The sequence below is a fragment of the Ictidomys tridecemlineatus genome, chromosome 3 (genome assembly GCF_052094955.1).
Source record: "Ictidomys tridecemlineatus isolate mIctTri1 chromosome 3, mIctTri1.hap1, whole genome shotgun sequence".
Taxonomy (NCBI): Eukaryota; Metazoa; Chordata; class Mammalia; order Rodentia; family Sciuridae; genus Ictidomys; species Ictidomys tridecemlineatus.
The window spans coordinates 48,735,636-48,756,373 of NC_135479.1; the positions used below are offsets into that span (position 1 = coordinate 48,735,636).

The 20,738-nt window shown below is 46.2% G+C and overlaps 1 protein-coding gene across 2 annotated transcripts in view; it reads left to right on the forward strand.

Moving 5' to 3' along the window:
- Slc13a5 (solute carrier family 13 member 5) overlaps positions 1–15,252 on the forward strand; it is a 28,606-nt gene extending 13,354 nt beyond the window's left edge. Inside the window, exons 7-12 of one of the 2 annotated variants that reach the window (XM_005337326.5) lie at positions 3,066–3,278; positions 4,048–4,148; positions 5,229–5,347; positions 7,447–7,608; positions 11,067–11,204; positions 12,358–15,252. In XM_005337326.5, the coding sequence (XP_005337383.2) occupies positions 3,066–3,278; positions 4,048–4,148; positions 5,229–5,347; positions 7,447–7,608; positions 11,067–11,204; positions 12,358–12,489 (865 nt within the window). In that variant the 3' untranslated portion in view covers positions 12,490–15,252. The remainder of the gene's footprint in view (positions 1–3,065; positions 3,279–4,047; positions 4,149–5,228; positions 5,348–7,446; positions 7,609–11,066; positions 11,205–12,357) is intronic. The other variant, XM_040269520.2, reaches the window with a different exon arrangement.
- Positions 15,253–20,738: the final 5,486 nt, after the last annotated feature.

The window sequence follows — 20,738 nt, forward strand, 5'->3', positions numbered from 1 at the left end:
CTTTGCTCTTCTTTCTGAAACTGTGCAAGGACTAAAGTCCAGCTGGTTTGCTCATATCAACCAGGGAGGCCTGTCAGCAGACAGTCCCCAGGACCTTCTGCAGGGGGCACCTGTGTCCATTCATGGACAATAGAAATATCAATGACTAATGTTTAATCCGGTGCCTATTATGTGCCAGACCTCATTCAAACACTCTGCATTTATGAATTTGTTTAATCTTTACAACAATCTGTGAAGCAAATATTATTATAATTATTATTGCCAATTTACAGATGAGGTAACTGAGGTCTGCAGAGGTTAAATGGCCTATGCAAGTTTGTGTGATATGGAAGTAGATGGCCTGAAATTGGAACCCTGGAAGTTTGGCTCTGGAGTCTGTGCCCTTGACCTACAACCCTACATCCATCTCCTTCTGGGGAGGTCAAAGGTTGCTGTGCTGAACTGCCACCAAGCCAAGCATGACCGGGTGTCAAGAGCACTAGTAGTGGTCTGGGGGCATCCCTAAAGCCCAAGGGCCAAGTAAGAAGAAGGAACTGACCTGACATCAAGACCACAGGAACATAGTCAGCCTCTCATTCATCAGCTGAGGTGAATACCAGGCCCCTGAAAACTCAGCCAGGAACCTGATGCTACAGTTCACCCAGCCTGGTGCAGCCTCCCTCAGCTCTTCTGGGCCATCAGGGAGCCTGGAGAGCAGCTACCATGCAGCATGGGGACTTTGGGAGCTTGGTGGTGGTGGAGGAGCTGGGCAGCCATCTGATTCCACCCTTCCCCTATGTGCTACTCTAGCTTGGACACAGAGCAGAGGGTGGCTCACAGGTCAACTAGTTTCAGTTCCAGATCTTGAAGGTGGAGGACAGCATTTTCCTCTTGGCTGGAATGATGGGGACAGGTCACATCCGGTGCAAACCAGGACCTGGAGATTCCCTTCTGCCTCGTTGGCCTCTGGGACCATATCACCTAAGGATGAGGAGTGCATGTCTTCGCCACAGGAACCACCTCTACAATCTAGCAAGCCTCACTCTCACTCGAGTTTCTCATGTGCATGGCTGTGGAGAACAACGTCAAGATCTCATCCTCTAGCCTAATCCAGGAAAACTGTCTTGTTGAAATTATGGGCAGCTTCCTGGCTACATTCTGCCAATGGGGCCACAGACCCTCACCCAGGACTGCCAAGAACATGGGATATTACTGCTGGCTGCTACCCAACTGTTCCAACCAGGCCAAAAAGGGGAAGAATGCTCTTCCCAACCCCTGCCATGTAGAGGCATATGGGGGCTCAAAGATCTCATGCCCTGTCCTTGGCTCTGCAGCATAGTCAGTCCACGTCTACCACGATGCATCACAGTGAAGGCCATTTTGCTACAGGATGCTGTGGTCACCACCCCAATCCTGGGCTCCTGCAGGCCAACTGGACCCATGTACCTGCCTCTCATGCCAGCTCAGCAGACACCTGATGAAATTAACCTAGAAACAATAGCTAAATTGCTTAACATAGGAGGATCGGAAGGCTTGGTGGCACCAGTACGGGAGGCCAGGGTCAGTGACTGCATATTTGATGCGGCCCCAGAGTCTGTAGCCACTGTGTTGTTGGGAATGTGTTACCAGAACCAAATGGGCTCAGCTCCTTATGGCCAGTCCTTATTGTTCCTTATTGCTGGACAGCTAGGAATACCAAGGTCACTCCTTATTCTGGAAACCTGAGGCCCCTGGCACAGCTCCAAAGTCACTAGGATGACAGATGGCAGCAGGTCAATGCTTGGAAGAACATGGACTCTATGGAGCCAAGGAAGGTCCCCTCCTATATCATCCCCACTCCTAATGATCTCATGACCTGGGGCTTTGCCCTACGTCCAGCAAGGAGATCCCAGCTGACTGCAGACCTGAGAGTCCAACACTCCTGCCCATTTTCCTACCTCTGGGCACCCCAGGAGGCCATGTCCTGACGTCCTAGTTTCCCTGTGCTGCAAGCCATGCCACCATTGCCAGCATGACTCTCATGATCTCAAAGGTGGTTCACATCCAGCAGTGGATTTGTAATCAGCATCTATTCCACCAACCCCAGCCCTTCTGTGAATCTTGTCTTAGGCCCTAGGAAGACTGTCATGGAGAAGGCTCTCCAGGGACAATGCTCTTGACATTCTCTGCTCCCTTCAGACCGACAGTGGTAGGAATGGGTGAATGGAACCCTCAAAGAGTATCTCAGGGCCTGCAGCCAGTGCACCAGTGGCCCCAGTTACCCCTTCCCTGCGCCTGAGTGACCTTCTATACCTCCTCCACAGATCCTTCTTTCTTTCTGCACCTCCATACCAATACCACCCACGGGAGATTCTGCAGGGCAGCCTAGCAGGCCCCTTCTACCAACGGGCCATCCAGTAACAGTCCCTGGTGATTTCTTTCCTGCTCCAGCAAGAGTTAGCTACTAACTCCAGGGTCTCCTGGATCCGAATCCCACACACATCTTCAACTCCTGTCCCCTCCTGGCCTGGTCTGCTGGGATCTCTCCTTGCTCCCTGTCCCCTCCTGAGTCACCTTGGTGATGGAGTCTGTCATTCCAGGACTGTCAAGGGCTGTGGTGAGAGTAGGAGGGCTTGGGAAGCATGTGAGGGACCCCTGCCCCCACTCTGGGCAGGTTCCAGAACTTTTTCTGGCCTTCTTCACTGGTGACCCTGGAGCAGTCTCCAGGGGACCAGGCACCTTTGCTAGTGACAGCCTGAGCTCTGCTTGTTTCTGCGTGTATTCTCCTGTCCACTCCCCTGGTTCCACTCTGCCTTTGATCCTTCTGGCCATCCTCTCCTTTCCTGCCTCCACTGTCCCTAAGACCTGCATCCTCATTGGTGCCATCTCAGGCTTCCTCTAGGAACACACCCTAGCTCTGGAGGTGTCCCTGGGGCATGCTCTGGGGAACTCAGCCCTTTATCTCTCCACAGACTTTCCCCAGGACATCCTGGGAAGCTGGGGAGGCAGATGAAAGTATAGAAAGAGGGAGGAAGGGCTTGCCCCACCATGTGTCCTTCTGCCATATTCTGCTGCACAGCGTTCACGCTCATCTTTTCATTCTCTAGTTTTAAAAACTCCTGCAGCTGTGGGGTAGAGAAGACTAAGGAGAAGGCCGCCTACAAGGTGCTGCGGGAGGAGTACCAGAAGCTGGGGCCTTTCTCCTTCGCGGAGATCAATGTCCTGATCTGCTTCCTCCTGCTCATCATCTTGTGGTTCTCCCGGGACCCCGGCTTCATGCCCGGCTGGCTGTCGCTTGCCTGGGTGGAGGGTGAGAAAAAGTAAGTTGTTCGTTTGGCTAAAGCCCCTGGCTTCGTTCATCAGAACCAGAATGCTGTTATTCTCCATCATAGGTGGCCAGAGGAAGGTCCAGGGTTGGGCTCTTGGTTCTGGAATGGTGGGTTTTATGAGTCATTTTATTCTGATGGATCTTCATGATGAAAATGCGGATGTATTTCTTTCTTCAGCATCCTCTCCTGCAATGAACTGAGCAGAAAATGCATGGTCAGGCAGAGTGGCCTGAGAGTTTCTTGGGTTAGGAGTAGGTCTCCTAGAGCAAAGGGAGTATATGTAGAGTCTTTCCTGGCTCTGATGTTGTCATCAGAGCGAAGGTTGAGAAACTTGTAAATCCTAGGAAAGACAGGAGATATGGGCAGAGAGATGACTGCCTGAAACTGGATATTCTATTTTGATCTGCTTGGGTATTCCAAAAAGACCTTGTGGTCACCCTAGTGAACATGCAATTCTAAAGAAACTGGTGCAGAAGTCCACCCATGGAGCAGTGCAGGCTAAAAGAGGGAAGTGGGATCCTGAAACTCATCCAAATTACGTGCCCAAGAATATGAGCATCTTGTTTTTAGCCAGAACACAAGTCTTCTACACCACCTTGACCTTGACTTTGGGAGCTCCAGTTTTCACACCCAGTTGAGCCTGTTTCTTCATGTAGGAGGATTTAGACACAGAACTGACAGAGTCAAAACATGTTTCTTGGTTAACTGTCACTGCGGCCGCAGAGCTGGGCTAAACCCCTGTGTCCTCTTTCCCACCTAGGTACATCTCTGATGCCACCGTGGCCATCTTTGTGGCCATCTTGCTTTTCATTGTGCCTTCACAAAAGCCCAAGTTCAACTTCTGCAGCCAGACAGAGGAAGGTAAGGCCTCTCTGTCCTGACCTCCCAGTTCATCAGGATCGGGACCTGGCAGCAAACGATTATCATAAGATAAGCCCTGGGCCTAGTGGGGAGAAAAATCTTGTTCCACCAATCATGTTAGAAAAGCTTAGGGAGATGAGATTTTCAAGCCAATTATTATTTAGAGCAAAATCTCTTCTTTTTCTTTTGTACCAGGGGTTGAACCCAGGGGTGCTTAACCACTGAGCCACATCCCCAGCTCAGGGTCTTGCTTAGTTGCTTAGGGCCTCGTTAAGCTGGCTTTAAACTCTCAATCCTCCTGCTTCAGCATCCTGAGCTGCTGGGATTACAGGCGTGTGTCACCATGCCCGGCACAAAATCTTTTCTTTTTGTGCTTTTTAAATATTTAAAATCTTATTTATTGTCACACAGGGACAAAAAGTGTTTTGGATTTCCCTTAATGCCACCAGTATTTTTTCATATCTTCCTGCCTGTCTTTGTTAATATAAGTTATGTAGATTTAATAAAAAGACATGCAATTTGAACCTTATTTCTTTGTTGTTTAGGATCTTTGTCTTAATTTGGTACTATACTAGAAACATTTCTCACTATGACCACGGTCTCCAGATTCACTGTGTTTAGTGACAGCATCCTATGCCTGGAGGGACGATAGGATTTATACTAACAATTTTTTGTTAGTATAAATTGATGTTTTCTTGTGCATAGCTTTTCATTTGGGGGTGTTTTTCTTTAGGATAAATTTCTAGCCATGATATTGCTGAATTAAAAGAACATAAATGTCTTAATGGCTTTTAAAATGTTGGGCCAAATGTTTTTTGTTTTTTTTTTTCGAAAAGCTTCTTCCATTTTAAAAGGCCAGCATGGAACAATCTTACCAAACTCTCACCAGCATTGGTAACAAGTATTATCGTAAATTTTAGCTAATTTACAGATATAAGCTGGTATCTCATTATTCTTTTTAGCTTTATTCTCCTTTGATTATGACTCTTTTTTGTCTTCTAACACTGTTCTTGGCTGTGTGTGTGTGTGTGTGTGTGTGTGTGTGTGTGTGTGTGTGTGTGTGTTGCTTTTTCTTCTCAGAAAGAGAAACTCCATTTTATCCCCCGGCACTGTTGGATTGGAAGGTGACCCAGGAGAAGGTGCCATGGGGCATCGTGCTGCTACTGGGGGGCGGATTTGCTCTGGCTAAAGGATGCGAGGTAACTTCATCAGCCACCACTGCCTGGGGCCCTCAGATTCCTACCAGGAGGGAGGCCAGAGGTGCCACATTCCTCCACTCCTCCATCCCTGGGCTCCTGTAGTTCTGTCTCCTCTACAAAACTGCACATGCTGTGAAGGCAAGAACTCTCTCTTGTCATCTGAGAACCCTGTACCACAGACAGTGCCTGGAAGCGAGGGACCCCTCTTGAGTGTCTATAGAAATGAGTGGATAAGTGACCTCAGTTGTCTCTCTCTCTCTCTCACACACACACAACACACACACACACACGCACACACACACGCACAAGCCAAGAACACACTGTTGGGCCCACTTTGGGGTCTGGTAATAATAATCTCTGCTTTGATTATCTTAGGGAAATCTTTCCTTCAAGTCTTCATGAATATTTTCAGCATTTCCTTTGGTTCTTCTATATGCTGACTCTCTCGTTGCCCATGGTTTCAAAATTTCAATTTTTTTTCTCTAGCTAAGTATTTAACAATATAGGGGAAAGGAACAGCTTTTAAGGGAAAAATACACCAAAAGGTACCTTTCTCTACCTTCTTTCTTACCCCTTGGGGAAGAAATGAGACAGAGGGAGATGAACTAGCTCAGTGCTGCTATTCTCCCTCCCTCCCTCCCTCCCTCCCTTCCTTTTTTCTTTCCATCTATCCAGGAATGGAAGATAATAGATAGGCTTGGTCTATCTTGTATTTTCTGTTTCTTTAACATCTAGGACAGAATCTGGTATGTAGTGGATGCACACACACACACACACACACACACACAGAGATATCGATATATATGTATATCGTCATATATACATATATGACCAAACCCAAGGCCCCATGCCTACTAGGCAAGTGCTGTGCCACTGAGCTACATCCCCAGCCCAATACATAGTTTTGGGATGAGCAAATCCATCCATCAAGTCGCCTTTCCACCATTCCTCCACCTACCTGTTCATTTCTCCATCTATCATTTTTACATTCCTCAAACATTCCCATTACATCCCACTAGTGTTAGGTTAGGTACAGGGATTATGGAGGAGACTGAGACATGGTCCCTGTTTTTAACACCTCATAGCCAAAACAGGGGGGTTTACCTGGAAGGACATTTCAGGAGGAAGTGACTCATGAGCAAGGGAAAAACACAAGATATCTGGTTCGAGAGCACATGAGGGTGGAGAAGCCTTTGTCCTGGAGTCTTGAATTCAGAATAGCATATGTGGAGATAGTGGAGGTTCCACTGAAGAGGAGAGGCCAGGGGAGTGACTTGGCCTCATGTGCATTTGAGAAAAATCTTTCTGATGTTTGAAGTGGAGACTTGGGGCAGGCAGGAGTTGGGGCAGGGCAAGCAAATGCCTTTTAGTCTTCACCTAACTCAATCTGAGAACGTGGACTCTTAGGTCATTCTCTCCTTCACACCTTCCCCCATTTTGGCCTGATTTCCTTCTGACTGTTCCCTCTCAGCCTCCTTTGCTGACTGATTTCTCTTCCTTTCTCCCTGAATTATGATTGTTTTCTCAGGCTCTGGCCTGTATCACTGATCTGTTTACTTTTCATTCTCTGCCTGCTCAGTCCCTTCTCATCCCAAAGTTCTAAATTTACATCCAAATTTCTGGCCCAAATCATTCTCCTGGGCTCTAAGAACTGTGGGAGATTGAGCGGAGAATGGATGTGAGTGAGATGTTTTGGGTGATGTGGTGACTGGGTGCAAGGAGGAAGGGGACAGAGACCTGTCTGTGTGACTCCCATACTTCTTGTTGAACAGCAACAGATGGTGAGTCCAGAGGGAGAAGTGGATTCTGAGCTAAAGCGGTTCTGGTTGGAGCATGTTGAGCATAGTGCTCACAGGACACCTGGGTGCGAATATCTTGAAGGCATATGGATGTTTAAATGCAGATAGTAGACCAGCTGAAAAGAAAATAAAGATTCAGGAGATTGCAGAGTGAGGATGAAGTGGGGGTGAATGAGATCACTTATGGGATATGCATGAGGGATTGGAAGTAGAGAATGAGCTGTGCTCCCCCACACCCTGGCCCTGGAGGAACTACAAAGCCAGAAGCCCTGAAGTCACTGGCCTCCTGCTGCTTCCCAGGCCTCAGGACTCTCCGAGTGGATGGGGAAGCAGATGGAGCCCTTGCAAACAGTGCCTCCTGCCGCCATCACCTTGATCTTATCCTTGCTTGTTGCTGTGTCCACGGAGTGTACAAGCAACGTGGCCACCACCACCCTGTTTCTGCCCATCTTTGCCTCCATGGTAAGTAGCCATGCCAGTGGGGGTGGAGAGGGTGGTATGTCATTTCACAGGAAGCTGTCAACCCATGATGATATTCTGGGTCCCTAGACAGGTGGTAAAATCAGGCACCAGAGCTTGACCAGGCTCAGAGAGCTGGATCTGGCCCTGGTTCTGACCTAGACTTGTGTGCCCTTGACGACCCTGGTCCTGAGGCCCTCACTGTTTTCTATTTCCTCTTTGTATTTTGTCTGTTGGTCAAAGCATCAAATATGGACTTTTCCTCCTCCTCCTCCTCCTCCTCCTCCTCCTCCTCCTCCCCTTCCTCCCCCTCCTCCTCCTCCTCCTCCTCCCCCCTTCCTCCTCCTCCTCCTCCTCCTCCCCCCTTCCTCCTCCTCCTCCCCCCTTCCTCCTCCTCCTCCTCCTCCTCCTCCTCCTCCTCCTCCTCCTCCTCCTCCTCCTCTTCTTCTTCTTCTTCTTCTTTTTCTTCTTCTTTTCTTTCAGAATGCTGGGAGTTGAACCTAGGCCTTGCACATGCCAGTCCTTTTTTTTTTTTTTGTATTTTAAAATAGGGACTTGCTTTCTTGCCGAGGTTGATCTCAAACTTGCAATTCTCCTGTCTCAGCTTGCTGAGTAGCTGGAGTCATGGGAGTGTCACACTGCACCCAGCATCAAACTTTACTTTATAAATCTCACTGGATTGTTTTTCGAGTTGGGGAGACAGGACTTGTGCCCAGGAGGCGGGGCCAGGATGTGGTTGCTGAGTATGTCACGAAGGTGCGCAGGAGGACTGCAGAGCACCCCTGGGAATATCATTGACTGGGACTCCTCAGAAAGAGGCCTTAGAGAAGGAAGGGCTTAGGGATGGGTAGGAAGGAGAGAACATTCTAAGCAGCCTCTGAAGGGTATGGTATGGCAGGACTGAGGACTTCCCACAGCTTTGCTTAGAGAGCTCAGGGATGAGAGGTCCATGTGAGCTGAGCCATAGAGGTCTTTGGTAGTGGAAAAGGGCCTCCTGAGGGCCAGCTGGAGCATTCTGTTCATGGGCAAGCATGATTTTGAACTGGAATTGAGATGAAAACAGAATTAATAGAAAAGTCAGTTGTCATCATTTCTCACATTTCTTTTGTCCTTCATTGCAAAGCAGTACTGCCTTCGGGGTGGTATGGGAAGAGCCCTGGGCTTGGAGCCAAAAGACCTGAGTTCCCCCAACACATCCCTTAAGATCTTTCCTCCTAGAGTTGTGCTGGGTGTCTGTCAGATGGGGCTATGAAAAGCCTCTGTAGACTGCAGAAGGAGCGTAGGAAATGCTGTAGTTATTCTGGAGCCAGGAGACAGACTCACAAAAGGCCCAAACAGACCATTGAAGTTGGTAAATTTCCATCCAGCTGCCTGGGCGTCCATGTGCATAAAAAAGCAAACCTAAGTGGTTTTTTCCTTCCATTCCAAGTGAAGATGAAAGTGTTAAAAATAGCAAGGTGGCCTCTCTTCTCCCCCTAAGCAGGCTGCCAAGCAGATGCCAAGGAGGAAGAGGTGGAGAAGGAGGGAGATGGTGTGGTGCAGAGTCTTTTTCTGATGGGCGTGTGTTGGGGGTGCCTCCTTTCCCCGAGAAAGGCCTTGGCTTTGACATCTCCAGCCCTCGCTGTGAGCACCAATGGCCCTAGCCACACAAATGCAGGCCTTAACCCAAGGAGGGTGGCTGAGCTCTTTGGAAACAAGCTTGTCTAGAACCAGAAACCCTGAATTAGGTGTCCCAGAGCTACCTCTAAGGCCCCTTATGCCTCTGCCTGGGCGCCCATGTGGGAAAGGGAAAGGTGGTGGTCATCCAGCTGTGTTATCGAGGAATGAGGGCTGCAGACACCGCGTGCTACACAAAGCCAAGGGAAATGAAGATGTAGAGGGGGACGAGGACACAGCCTGGCCCTATCTGGGACCTCTCAGCAATTCTCAAAGGGTACACAGCCTTTTCAGAGGACTGTTAACCAACAGGAGCTGTGACCTTAATCCTGCTCAGACCCTTTGTCTGGGCAATTTCCCATCTGGGACTAGGTCCTAGGAAAATAATCAGAGTTGCCTGTAAGTACATCATTATTACAATATGTGGCACTGAAATGTTTTTTATAAGATATATTCATAATAATCAGGGGTTGGTGAAATAAATGACCAAATGTTTGTATCATGTAATATTATCAAGCCACTAACAATCAGTTTTGAAGGTTATTTAATAAACTGGGAACATGATTATGCTTTGATTGTTTCAAGTTGAAATGTAAAATATACATGGGGCTAAAAATTGCAAAATTGATATAGAAAAGTATACAGACTCTAATCTTCTAGACTCTTTCCTAAGAGACAAGGTGTCTTAATTTCTTAGACGTTTTTCTGAATAAATTATACATATGTATATTACACACATACAAACATACAGACACTCTTTTCATCTTTTTGGGGGGAGGGTAGGAGTACCAGGTATTGAATCCAGGGGACCTTAACTACTAAGCCACATTTCCAGCCCTTTAAAAAAATTTTTTAAAAAAATTTTATTTTGAGATAGGGTCTCACTAAGTGGCTGAGGTTGGCTTTGAACTTGAGATCCTCCTGCCTCAGCCTCTCAAGGTTGCTGTCATAAAAGGTGTGCATCACTGCACCAGGAATACACACTCTTTTCAAAGAAATGGGATCATTGTATGGACATGTTATAGACTTTAATTTTTTTTCTTTTGAATCTAACTATAGGTCTTGGATATCTTTCCATATTAGCACATGAAACCATCTTTACATCTGCATGTTATTTCATCTTTTGTATATACTGTATTTTATTTGATCATCTTGCTACTGATGGCCATGGAGTCTGTTTTCTATGTTTTGCTGTTACAATGTTGCAGTGAACATCTTTGCCTATGTATTTACCCTCACATGCATGATAAAGGTTCATTTTAACCGATATTATAATTATATCATTCATTCTTCATCAGATACCTAATGAGTGCCTGCTCCTGTGCTTTTAGAGTAGCTGAATTTTAAAATGTAGAATGAAAGAAGTGAATAGCAAATTGCAGACATAAAATGATCACAACTGTGTATAAAAACACATACATCCATAGATGAGGAGACCCGGTCCCTTCCTTGTATGTTCTTTCAGTCTGTGACAGGACAGAAAGAGATGTCCACATGGCATTGTGAGATTCAGTGCAATCCAGAGGTCCAGCATGGTCTCTGGCACATAGCAGAGGTGAAAGGCATAAATGGTGAATGAATTGTGGAGACTCAGACAGACTTCTGGGGGGTGGGGGACCTTTGAGCTCAGCCTCCAGTGTTCAATAGTGTCATTGGCCAAGGAAGTGGCAAAACCCAGAGCAACCAGCAAGACAAAGGCTTGGAAGTTGGAACTTACCCGGTGCCTGCAGGGAATGCTTTTTTAGAATGAGGGCCCAGGAGCTTTTATGTTCTGTGCTGTGAGCTTCTGTGCTGTTTCTCCCCAGTCTCGTTCCATCGGCCTCCACCCACTGTACGTCATGCTCCCCTGCACCCTGAGTGCGTCGTTTGCCTTCATGTTGCCCGTGGCCACCCCGCCTAATGCCATCGTGTTTGCCTATGGACACCTCAAGGTTTCTGACATGGTAACACAGCCGCTTCTGTTTACTTTTATGATGCTATTGGTATATATGATGAATGGCATGTGAATTTCCAAAGGATGGTATGTGATTTGGAAATACCACCGAATGTCCCAATCTATAGTTGTCATTGGTGTTTATAATACAGCTTTTCTTTTTTGAAATGATCTCAAACTTCATAGGCTGTTCTCTCCCCAAGTTGGATTATAGAATCTCCCACTGAGAGAAGCCTGTGTAGGCACCAGGGGGCCCTGGCAAAGCGCTTGGAAGAGGTGGGGGACTCACATGGCCAAGGATGGACTTCACAGGCCAGCAAGAACCCTGGGGAAAGTTGGGGAGGTGCAAGGCTTATATTGGGGGGAATGCAATGATAGAGACTTGTAGAGGTGTCTGAAGAGGTAGAAGAAGTGAGGGGTAGGGGGAATGAGAGACTACGGATTGGAAGCAAACTCTGTCACAGGAAGAACTCTCATCGCCTCTGATGGGGGAAAGGCAGCTTTGCACAACTCTGGATGAGGGATGGGCAAGTAGGTGAACCAAGGAAATCAGAAGCAAAGGTCCTTGTGTGGGACCAGTCAGTTGTTAGTTAATGTGGAGCCTCCATTGGGTATCTTTGGGACTTCATGGAGCATTTTTTACAAAGAAGGTCGATCTCTGAAACCATGGATTGCAAACCTGGTTCCAGTCTCCTGTAAAAAGTCTACAACAGGACATTCAAGCAATGGTAAGAAAGAACACAGAGACAGCATTAGAAAGAGCTAGAGGAGGGCCACAGGGAAGCCAGCATTTGTGGGGCAGTTAAGGCACTGGGGTGACCACTGAACCTAGAGTCACACCCCAGGCTCTGCCACACTCTCCCTTAGTGGCTGTTGCCTCATGTCACCTCCCTGAGGCCATTTTCCAATGCCCACTTGGACATAGAGAACCCATCTATCTGTCTTGGCGTCCCTCCCAAGGACACTGTGAGCATTTGATGACACTTAGTGGACATGATGTTGCTTTGTCTGGGGCAGGGGGGAGCTCAGAACATGACTCAGGGACGTCGAGGCCTAGCAAACACCTCTCCAAAAGGACTGGTTCCCAGTGTCTCGTTCGCTCTGTCCTGACCACAGGCAGACCTGAAGGGACTGACTCTGACCCTGTTTTTATTTTCTTCCAGGTGAAAACAGGACTAATGATGAACTTGATTGGAATCTTGTGTGTGTTTTTGGCGGTCAACACCTGGGGACGGGCCCTATTTGACTTGGATCATTTCCCTGACTGGGCTAATGTGACACATATGGAGACTTAGGAAGAGCCACCAGACCAAGCCCACCGTCCCTTCCCTCCTGAGGATTACAAAGCTTCTGGCATGCCTTGCACAGAGCTTTGGGGATCGTACCCCAAAGTGACCCAGAGATTCCCACATCCCTGCAAGACCCAGCCAACCGGCCACCTCTTCCTCCAGACCCGGATTCAGAGACGGTGATGGGCAATTGGAGGGCAGGCTCTGAAGTGAGGGGAGCCCCTCCACAGGCTCAGGGCTTGTCATCATCTCTCTGAGTTGGGTAGGCTACAGAGAGACTAGGATGCAGGCTCCTATGTCATGCGCCCTCTAGTGGCCACCGTGCAGGCCCCATGATGGTTTCTGGTTCTCACCTGCTTAGTCCCAAGTAGTCCACCTGGGAATCAGATAGATCTCCAAGATGGGAGCTGAGAAAATAACCTGCCAGTGCCTGCGCCTCTTTCAGCTGCCTCAGATCATCTCTGTCACTCTAAAGGGCACCACCCAACCAGGACAGAGTGTGTGGTCTTGGGTGGCCTCCCACTGCTGGAGTGACAGTGAGAGTCAGCACCTCCTGGGGACTTTCAGACTCTTGCATGGCATCACCACCAAAGGATGAACAATTTGAGGTGCCAAAACTTCAGGATGATGCCTGCTTCCCCTTCTGCAGCTTACTCCTGGCCGACCTGTTCCCTTCCTTACCTTGTTCCATTTTGACTAACCATTTATACCCTAGCTCCCCAATGAGCCTCCTTCAACTCCTGGGTCCATTTGTTGTCTGGGCCTGAAGCTGCTTAAATCCTCTTGCGAGGGCCTCAGGGTCCCCACCTTTTCTCCCAGGCAGGTCAGTTTGGCTTTTCTGGGAAATACTTTTTCTGCCACCCCACACAGCTGGGGTCACACTCCAAGTATGGTAGCGGTGGCTCTTTGCGGACTCCAGTGGGGTATCTAGGTCATCCCTCAACTGCAGACCCAGAGTGGACACCACAGTTAATTTCCAATAGCCGGGTCACCTCAGAGTTAGTCATGCTAAAGTCTGAGGTACTCTGGAAAGCCTCCTCTTTGTTGACTGGCCATTGCAGCCCTGCCTGACAGCAACAGAGCACCATTGAAAATGATCAGGGCTTGGAGGTCCCTGAGTACACACTCCTGCCCTTGAGTGAATCTTCCTGAAGTTACTGGGCAATGACTCTAGACTGGCCATGAGAACCCTCAGAAGCCCATGAGGGAGACAGGAGAGGTCACCACCTCTCGTTCCTCAATTCCATTTTCTTTCCTTCTTGTATTGCCCTGGGAGAGGGGCAGGGGCAGATAGATGAGGTCCCTGGATGGCATTTTCCAGGGCAGGGAAACGTATAAAAACCTAAGGAAACCCCATCAAAGGACCAAATGTGTGTCTAGGTTCCTTGGGAGGGATGATTCCTGACCACACCGTCAAGGTCTTGCCCTCGTTAAATGCTCTATCTCCCATGGAAAGTTCCACTGTCCTGACTGGTTTCTGGTTTTCTGCTGTGTGATGGGGGGTGGGGGAGGTGGATGCATGGACACTGCCTCGCCGCTTCTCTCCTGTACCTGGTGAATCCACTAGTTATCTTCGTTGATCTTTGCAGCAACCCTGTGAGACATGCAGTTGTTATTATCCTTGTTTGTCACGGAGGAAAACCAAGGCTCAGAGAAGCCAAAGTGATATGTCTTAAGTCCTGCATCAAGTTAGTGGCAGTTACGGTTACAGCAAAGATCTTTCGGCTCTGTGCCCACTGTTCATCCCTCTATTCTTTAAGGGCTTTGGCTTTCTAGGTCTTGTAGAGAAGGGTGAGTAACCAAGAGCAAGTCCACCTTAAACCTCTGCTTGTCCAGGGAAGATCACCAAACATGATTCCTTTATATTGCCTCTTCTGAGATGGGCTCAGGACTGTGCTAAATAAGAGGCGATCCCTGCCCTAAGACATCAAATATTTGACAGGGAAGAGTGTTATAGAAATGGCTACCTCCCCCGCCACCAACACACACACACACACACACACACACACACACCAAAGTCAAATTATTGCTTCCTTTTTATCTACCCATCTCACTTCTCTGCCACCATCACTGTTGACTGGCCTGGCCCACAAGACTGAGGACTTTAACTCTTGCTGGGTCTAGAGCCAGGAACTCTGGCTGAGCCCAGAGCAGGCTGTGATGAATACGACTGATAAATGAACGATTGATCCAAGTGGTCATTGATCTGTATGCTCAATGGGCACACAGTTGTTGGTCAGTGAAGATCATCCAAGGTGGTCACTAAAAAATGAGTGATGGCCAGGTGTGAAGGGACTCTACCAGACACCATCTGGCTGAGGGCTGACAAGGGAGCTGGGTGGAGGGCTTCAGGAGAGCAGAACCCACAGCTGATGAGGTCGAGCAAAGGCTATTTCTAAGCAATGTCTCTTGCAATCAACGGGAGTTGCCCAAACATTATGGCCTGTGCTATTGAGAAATGCATTTGACTGCAAATAAGAGAAAACCTGTGCACAGTGGCTGAAACCATAGCGACATTTAATGTTGACCTAATAGAAGTCTGGAGGAGGGAGATGGTCTGGCAGCTTATTTAGGCCACCAAGAACTTGGGCTCCATAGTTCACTCTGTCATCTTCAGGGGAATCTCACTTTACCCTCAGGCTGGACCCTCAGACTGTGTATGCATCTCAGTTCCCTCAAGGCAGGAAGAGAGAGGTGTAAGTGAAGCCTGGTGGTGCCAGGGTGCACTTTCCCCTTTTATTAGGAAAATAAAACCTTCCTCAGAAGCTCCATGCAGACTCCTCTTTGTGCCTTCTTGGCTCGAACCAGGTCACAGACCCACCCGTTCAGCAAGCATTGACAAAGGAGGGTTGGAACACTGTAAGACTGATAGAGACTTGTCTCTCGCTGTTGGGGAATTGGCCTATGCTTCCTGAAATTAAAGTATTTCCATTCACTAAAAATAAATAAATATCTGGGTTCTGGAAGAGCAAAGGAGGGGAGGTTGGGGAAGCTGCCGGTAGATGATGGACAGCGCCTGGGGTTACTGCTCTAGGTTGTTTAAGTGGCTCCCATTTTTGTGGAATTCAGTAGAACCATGGCTGCCAGGTAGCAAGAGAGCCTGTGGCTGTCTGGTTAAGAGCTTCGGCAATGCCTCCATTTCCCAAAGGCCAGTCTTCCTCTGAGGGACCCACTAGACTTGGAGGCCAGAGTCTGAACCATGGCTAGCTCAGTCCTAACATCCGACAATGAGCAAGCCATTCTCTCTGAGACTCCATTTCCATCCAGAAGGGGACAAACTAGAGGGCCTTTAAGGGCCTTTGCCCCGAGCCATAGATCTCCTTATCCCAGTTGGCTTCCCTTTGCTTGTGCCAGATGCAGTTCCCCACCCTCAACCCCCATGCCCACCCGCCACGAAATCTCAGTTTACAGCCTATTTCACGGGCCCACTCCCTGCTCCCATCTGGGACTCAGCCCTTGCTGTCTCGGGCCTTTTTCCCATTTATATTTTGCCTGAAATGTTTTGTAAAGAACTTCCACCTCTAGATGCTTGCATTCTCTCTTCCTGGTGTCTTAATCAGACATCTGGGCCCAAGGTTAACTGAGCACATAATTCTGACTGGAATGACTGTTTTGTTTGTTTTTGCCGGGACTCACATCTCCACAAGAATGTCAAGCCCCTAGGCTCCTTACCCTCCGATTCCGGAATTAGGAGCAGCAGGCCACATGTCTGTCCCTGAGCCAAGAGCTTTCTTGGGAAGGACTAGGGCCTCCCCTTCTGGCAGGGCCATCCATCTGCCTAGAACAGGTGAGATCTTCTCTCTTTTCCTCTGGGCATCTCTTGCACACTCTAGAGAGGTCTGGCTGCAAACTCCAAGCAGCACATCAACTCACTGGCAGAATCTTGTCCTTGAAATGAATAAGGATGTTCTTGGTAAGACCCTCGATGGAAGGTTCTTTTTTGTGGGACTAAAGGTCGAATTTATATATAACTATAATGCACCAAATAAAAAATAAATAAATAAATATAATGAAGACCAATAGAGTAAAGGCATCAGGGAGAGGGCAGAGAGGAGGAAAAAAGAGGTACTAGGGATTAAAATGGAGTCAATTTATGTTATAGGCATTTATGAATATGTCAAAATGAACCCCACTATTATGCATAATTATAATGCATTAAAAAATAAACCAAATACTGCCAAGCACAGTGGCACATGCCTGTAATCCCAGCAGCTTAGAAGGTTGAGGCAGGAGGATCATGAGTTCAAAGCCAGCCTCAGTAATGGTGAGGTGCAAAGCAACTCAGTGAGATCCTGCCTCTAAATAAAATACAAAGTAGGGCTGGGGATGTGGCTCAGTGGTTGGGTGCCTCTGAGTTCCATCCCTGATACACCCAAAAAATTAAAAAATAAAAATATAAAAAATAAATAAACCAGATATTGGATTGCTAGGTTAAAAACTACACCTGGCTAAAATCTCTTCTTCCAGATAGACTCTCCCTTAGTCCCATGGCCTCTTAAAGGCCTCATCTTCAAATCTACCAGAAAAGCTTTTGATCTCTTCACATGAAAAAAGAAAAGTTTCACCCAGATAAATCTTGCACATCATTGGATGAGCTTTGACATTGTGCACCCAGAAGGTTGCCATTGAGGTTGAAATCTGAAATTTTCTGTATTTCATTTGGAGCCCTGAGCAGGACTCTGGCGCTCATTTTCCCGCCCCAAGAGGATCTTCCACATGCTTCCCTGGTCTGCCTTTCCAGATGTCCACTCCCCTTATGGAGACACAGCTGCCCATTGCGTCCAGCTTTCAAAGGTAGAGACATATCAAAATTCAACTCAAAGCATCCTTATGTTTTTATCCAATCAAGAAGGTTTAACTGGGGCTGGGGTTGTGGCTTAGTGGTAGAGCACTTGCCTAGCATATGTGAGGTCCTGGGTTCGATCCTCAGCACCACATAAAAATAAATAAATAAAATAAAGGTATCGTGTCCAATTACGACTAAAAAAAAAAAAAGAAGGTTTAACTAAGTTTCATAGCAAAAAATTAATATGAATGTAAGAAAAAATTCCAATACTACAAAAAAAGGTATTGAAACATGTCCCTCCCACCTCAAAACTTGAGTCCCCCAGACTCCGTCCAGAAAGGAAACTGCTGTCAACAATTTCTTAAACATCCTTCTAGAAATTTCCATATACACGATTATGCAACAAACACATAATCCCTTTATAACATATGGGAGTATATTATATATAGTTTGTCTTTGTTTCTACCCCTCCACCCTACACTTAATATTTATTTGGAGATCATTCTATCTCAGGACACATTAAGTTTAGCTAGTGTTTTTTTTTTCATTCAATAGGTAATTTGGTGTTTAAATTGAGATAAAATCAAATCAGTGACTTGCACAATAATTTTGATGAATGGTGTACACCTTACAAGCAATACTCCAATTCTATCACCCTCCACCCACGAGTTCTCCCTGTCCCTTCTAGCAATCTGTTCCTCCCATAGGCAAGTAGGGTTTGATTTGTTGCCATGGATTGGGTTTGTCTCTTGAACCTAATATAAATGGAATCACCCAGTACACAGTGTTTTGTGCCTGATTTATCCTGCTTAACAGAATATTTTTGAACATCACTCCTATTGCTGTGCATAACTATTTATTTCTCTTATTGTTGTTTCTAAGTAGTGCTTCATTGTATGAATATACCAAAATTTTTCTAGTCTCTGATTGGTGGACATTTGGGCTATTCTGGGTAAAGTTGTTATACATTCCTCTATGCGATTCTTTTTGGTGGGCATGGGTTTTCATTTCTCTTGGATATGTGCCTAAGATGGAGCCTCAGTCTTTCTAAAAGCTGGGCAGTATTCCATTGTAAATATGTACTGTAAAATAAACAGTTCCCTATTGATGGACATTCAGGTTGCTTCCAGTGTATTGTTAATGCTATCATAAATGATGCTGTGCATATTTTTCTTGCATATGTTATGCTGTGCATCTACTTTGTGAGAAGAATGATTTCCTAGAACAACATGACGCTCCAAGGGATGTGTATTTAATTCTGGGAGAGATGTTGCCTAATGGTTTTCCAAAAGGCTGTGCCAAGGTATGTTCTTAAGAACTGTGCATAAGAGTAGATCTTGGCAACCCTTAGCAACTCCATGTTATATTTTAATCTTGGCTCATTGAAAATGTTATCTTGTGACTTTTGTTCATATTTCTTAATTGTTCTATTTTTTACTCTTTGGTGGTGTTGGAGTCTTGATGCATGCTAGGCACATGCTCTCCCACTAAGCTACATCCCCAACCCTGTATTTGTTTAAATAAGTAAGTAATGTTGGCTATTTTTTCACATGTATATGATCTGTTTGTGGGTCTTTTTCTGAGATCTCCCTGTCTTTTGTTCATTTTTCCAAGAGCTTTTTTTTAAAAAAAAAAAAAACAGGTTTTCTCATATTCATGTGTAAGAACTCTTTATGTATTAAAGAAATTAGCCATTTGTCTATCATAGGAATTTTTATATGCAAAGATCTGCTGATGCTAGTTACTCTGTATTCTTTTTTTTTTTTTTTTTTTTTTTAAAGAGAACTTTTTTCTTAATGTTTATTTTTTTTAGTATTTGGCAGACACAACATCTTTGTTGGTATGTGGTGCTGAGGATCGAACCCGGGCCGCACGCATGCCAGGCGAGCGCGCTACCGCTTGAGCCACATCCCCAGCCCCTACTCTGTATTCTTCTTTCTCACTCCCCACCCCTAGCTACTCTTGCATATTTTTCCATAAGAATTTCTGAATCAGCTTCTCCGGTTTCAAAAAAAAATTCTGATTCTCCAGTTGGCATTTACCTCTCTGGCTCTATTTCCTGTTCCTGTTCCCCTCACTCACTCCAGGGTTTCTTGACCTTAGCATTACTGACATTTGAACCAAATAATTCTTTGTTATATGGGGCTGTTCTGTGCGCTGTAGCGTACTGAGCAGCATCCTGGCTTGCCTCACCCCGACTCCAGGTGTAACTATGAAAAATGTCTTCAGACATTGCCAAGTGTCTCTTGGAGGACAAAACCACCTATGATTGAGAACCACCGACTCCCTCTGATCTAGCTGCACAAGAGTAGGAGAAATCTACTCCTGTCCTTTCATTGCCTTGATTCTTTGCTTAAATGTCTTCTCAGCCTATTTTTAATAGTTACTCCTCTCCCTGCTCCGCATTCTCCATCATGACCTTGATTTTTCTCTACTGCCCTTTTCACCTTCTAACATGCTATATAATTTACCTCTTCTGTATTTTGTCTGTGACTCCCCTGTCTTTAAGAACATAAGCCTGAGGGCGCTTGTGTCCACCTCAGGGTCTTTTGTGCCTAGAATACATCAGGCATCAGCAAGCACACCATCAGTATTGGATGAATGAATGCATCAGGTTGGATTGTGGATTGTTAGGTGAAAAATTGAGATAGATGGGCTTTCTGGGAGCCCCAGATCTATGAGTGTGACCAGCCACACCTGTGTCTTTAGTTAGATGAACAAAACCTCCAGTGTATGCTTGAACCAGATCAATGAGAAAAAAACAAAATCAATTTAAATGTGATCAGATTCAAAGACTTACACAATGTGCCCTCAATTGATTTATGGCTAGACTACCCAAACAAGAAGAAACATTCTGAAATATCAAATATCATTTGATTGACATGGGATTTGATTTTCACAAGAGCTTGCCTGAGAACCCGCACATTTCTTCCCAAGAAAGTCCCATATATAGTTGGAGAGGTCAACCCTCGATATGTTGTTCATCTCCTCTTCTCTGAGAAAAAAGGGGCCTCCATCCACATGTTGCCTTTGGAGTGTGTGTATCTTTGCTTTGCTGTCTTGGAATTGATCTTTGATTGTGACTTGCTTTTGAAACATCCTAAAATTCTTTTCACAGTGTAAGTCAAGAACCCAAGTCTGAGTTGAGATCCTACTTTCCCCTTAGAGGGACCAACTCAGGTCCCTGTCTGATAATGAAATTATGTCTTTACAATATCATATCTTATGTAAGAAAACGGCACTACCCCTTATGTTAAAGTTTTCTTTCCTCTCCTCTGTAATGCTTTATTTTGATTATTTTTTTTTTTTAAATTTTCAGTCTGGGCATGGAACCCAGGGCCTCACATATGCTAGGCAAATGCTCTACCACTGAGCCATATCCCTAGCCCTGTAACATTAAAAAATTTCTTATGAATGAAAGTTTTGAATTTTTTGTAGTAAATATGTACCAATTCTGTTTTTTATTTTC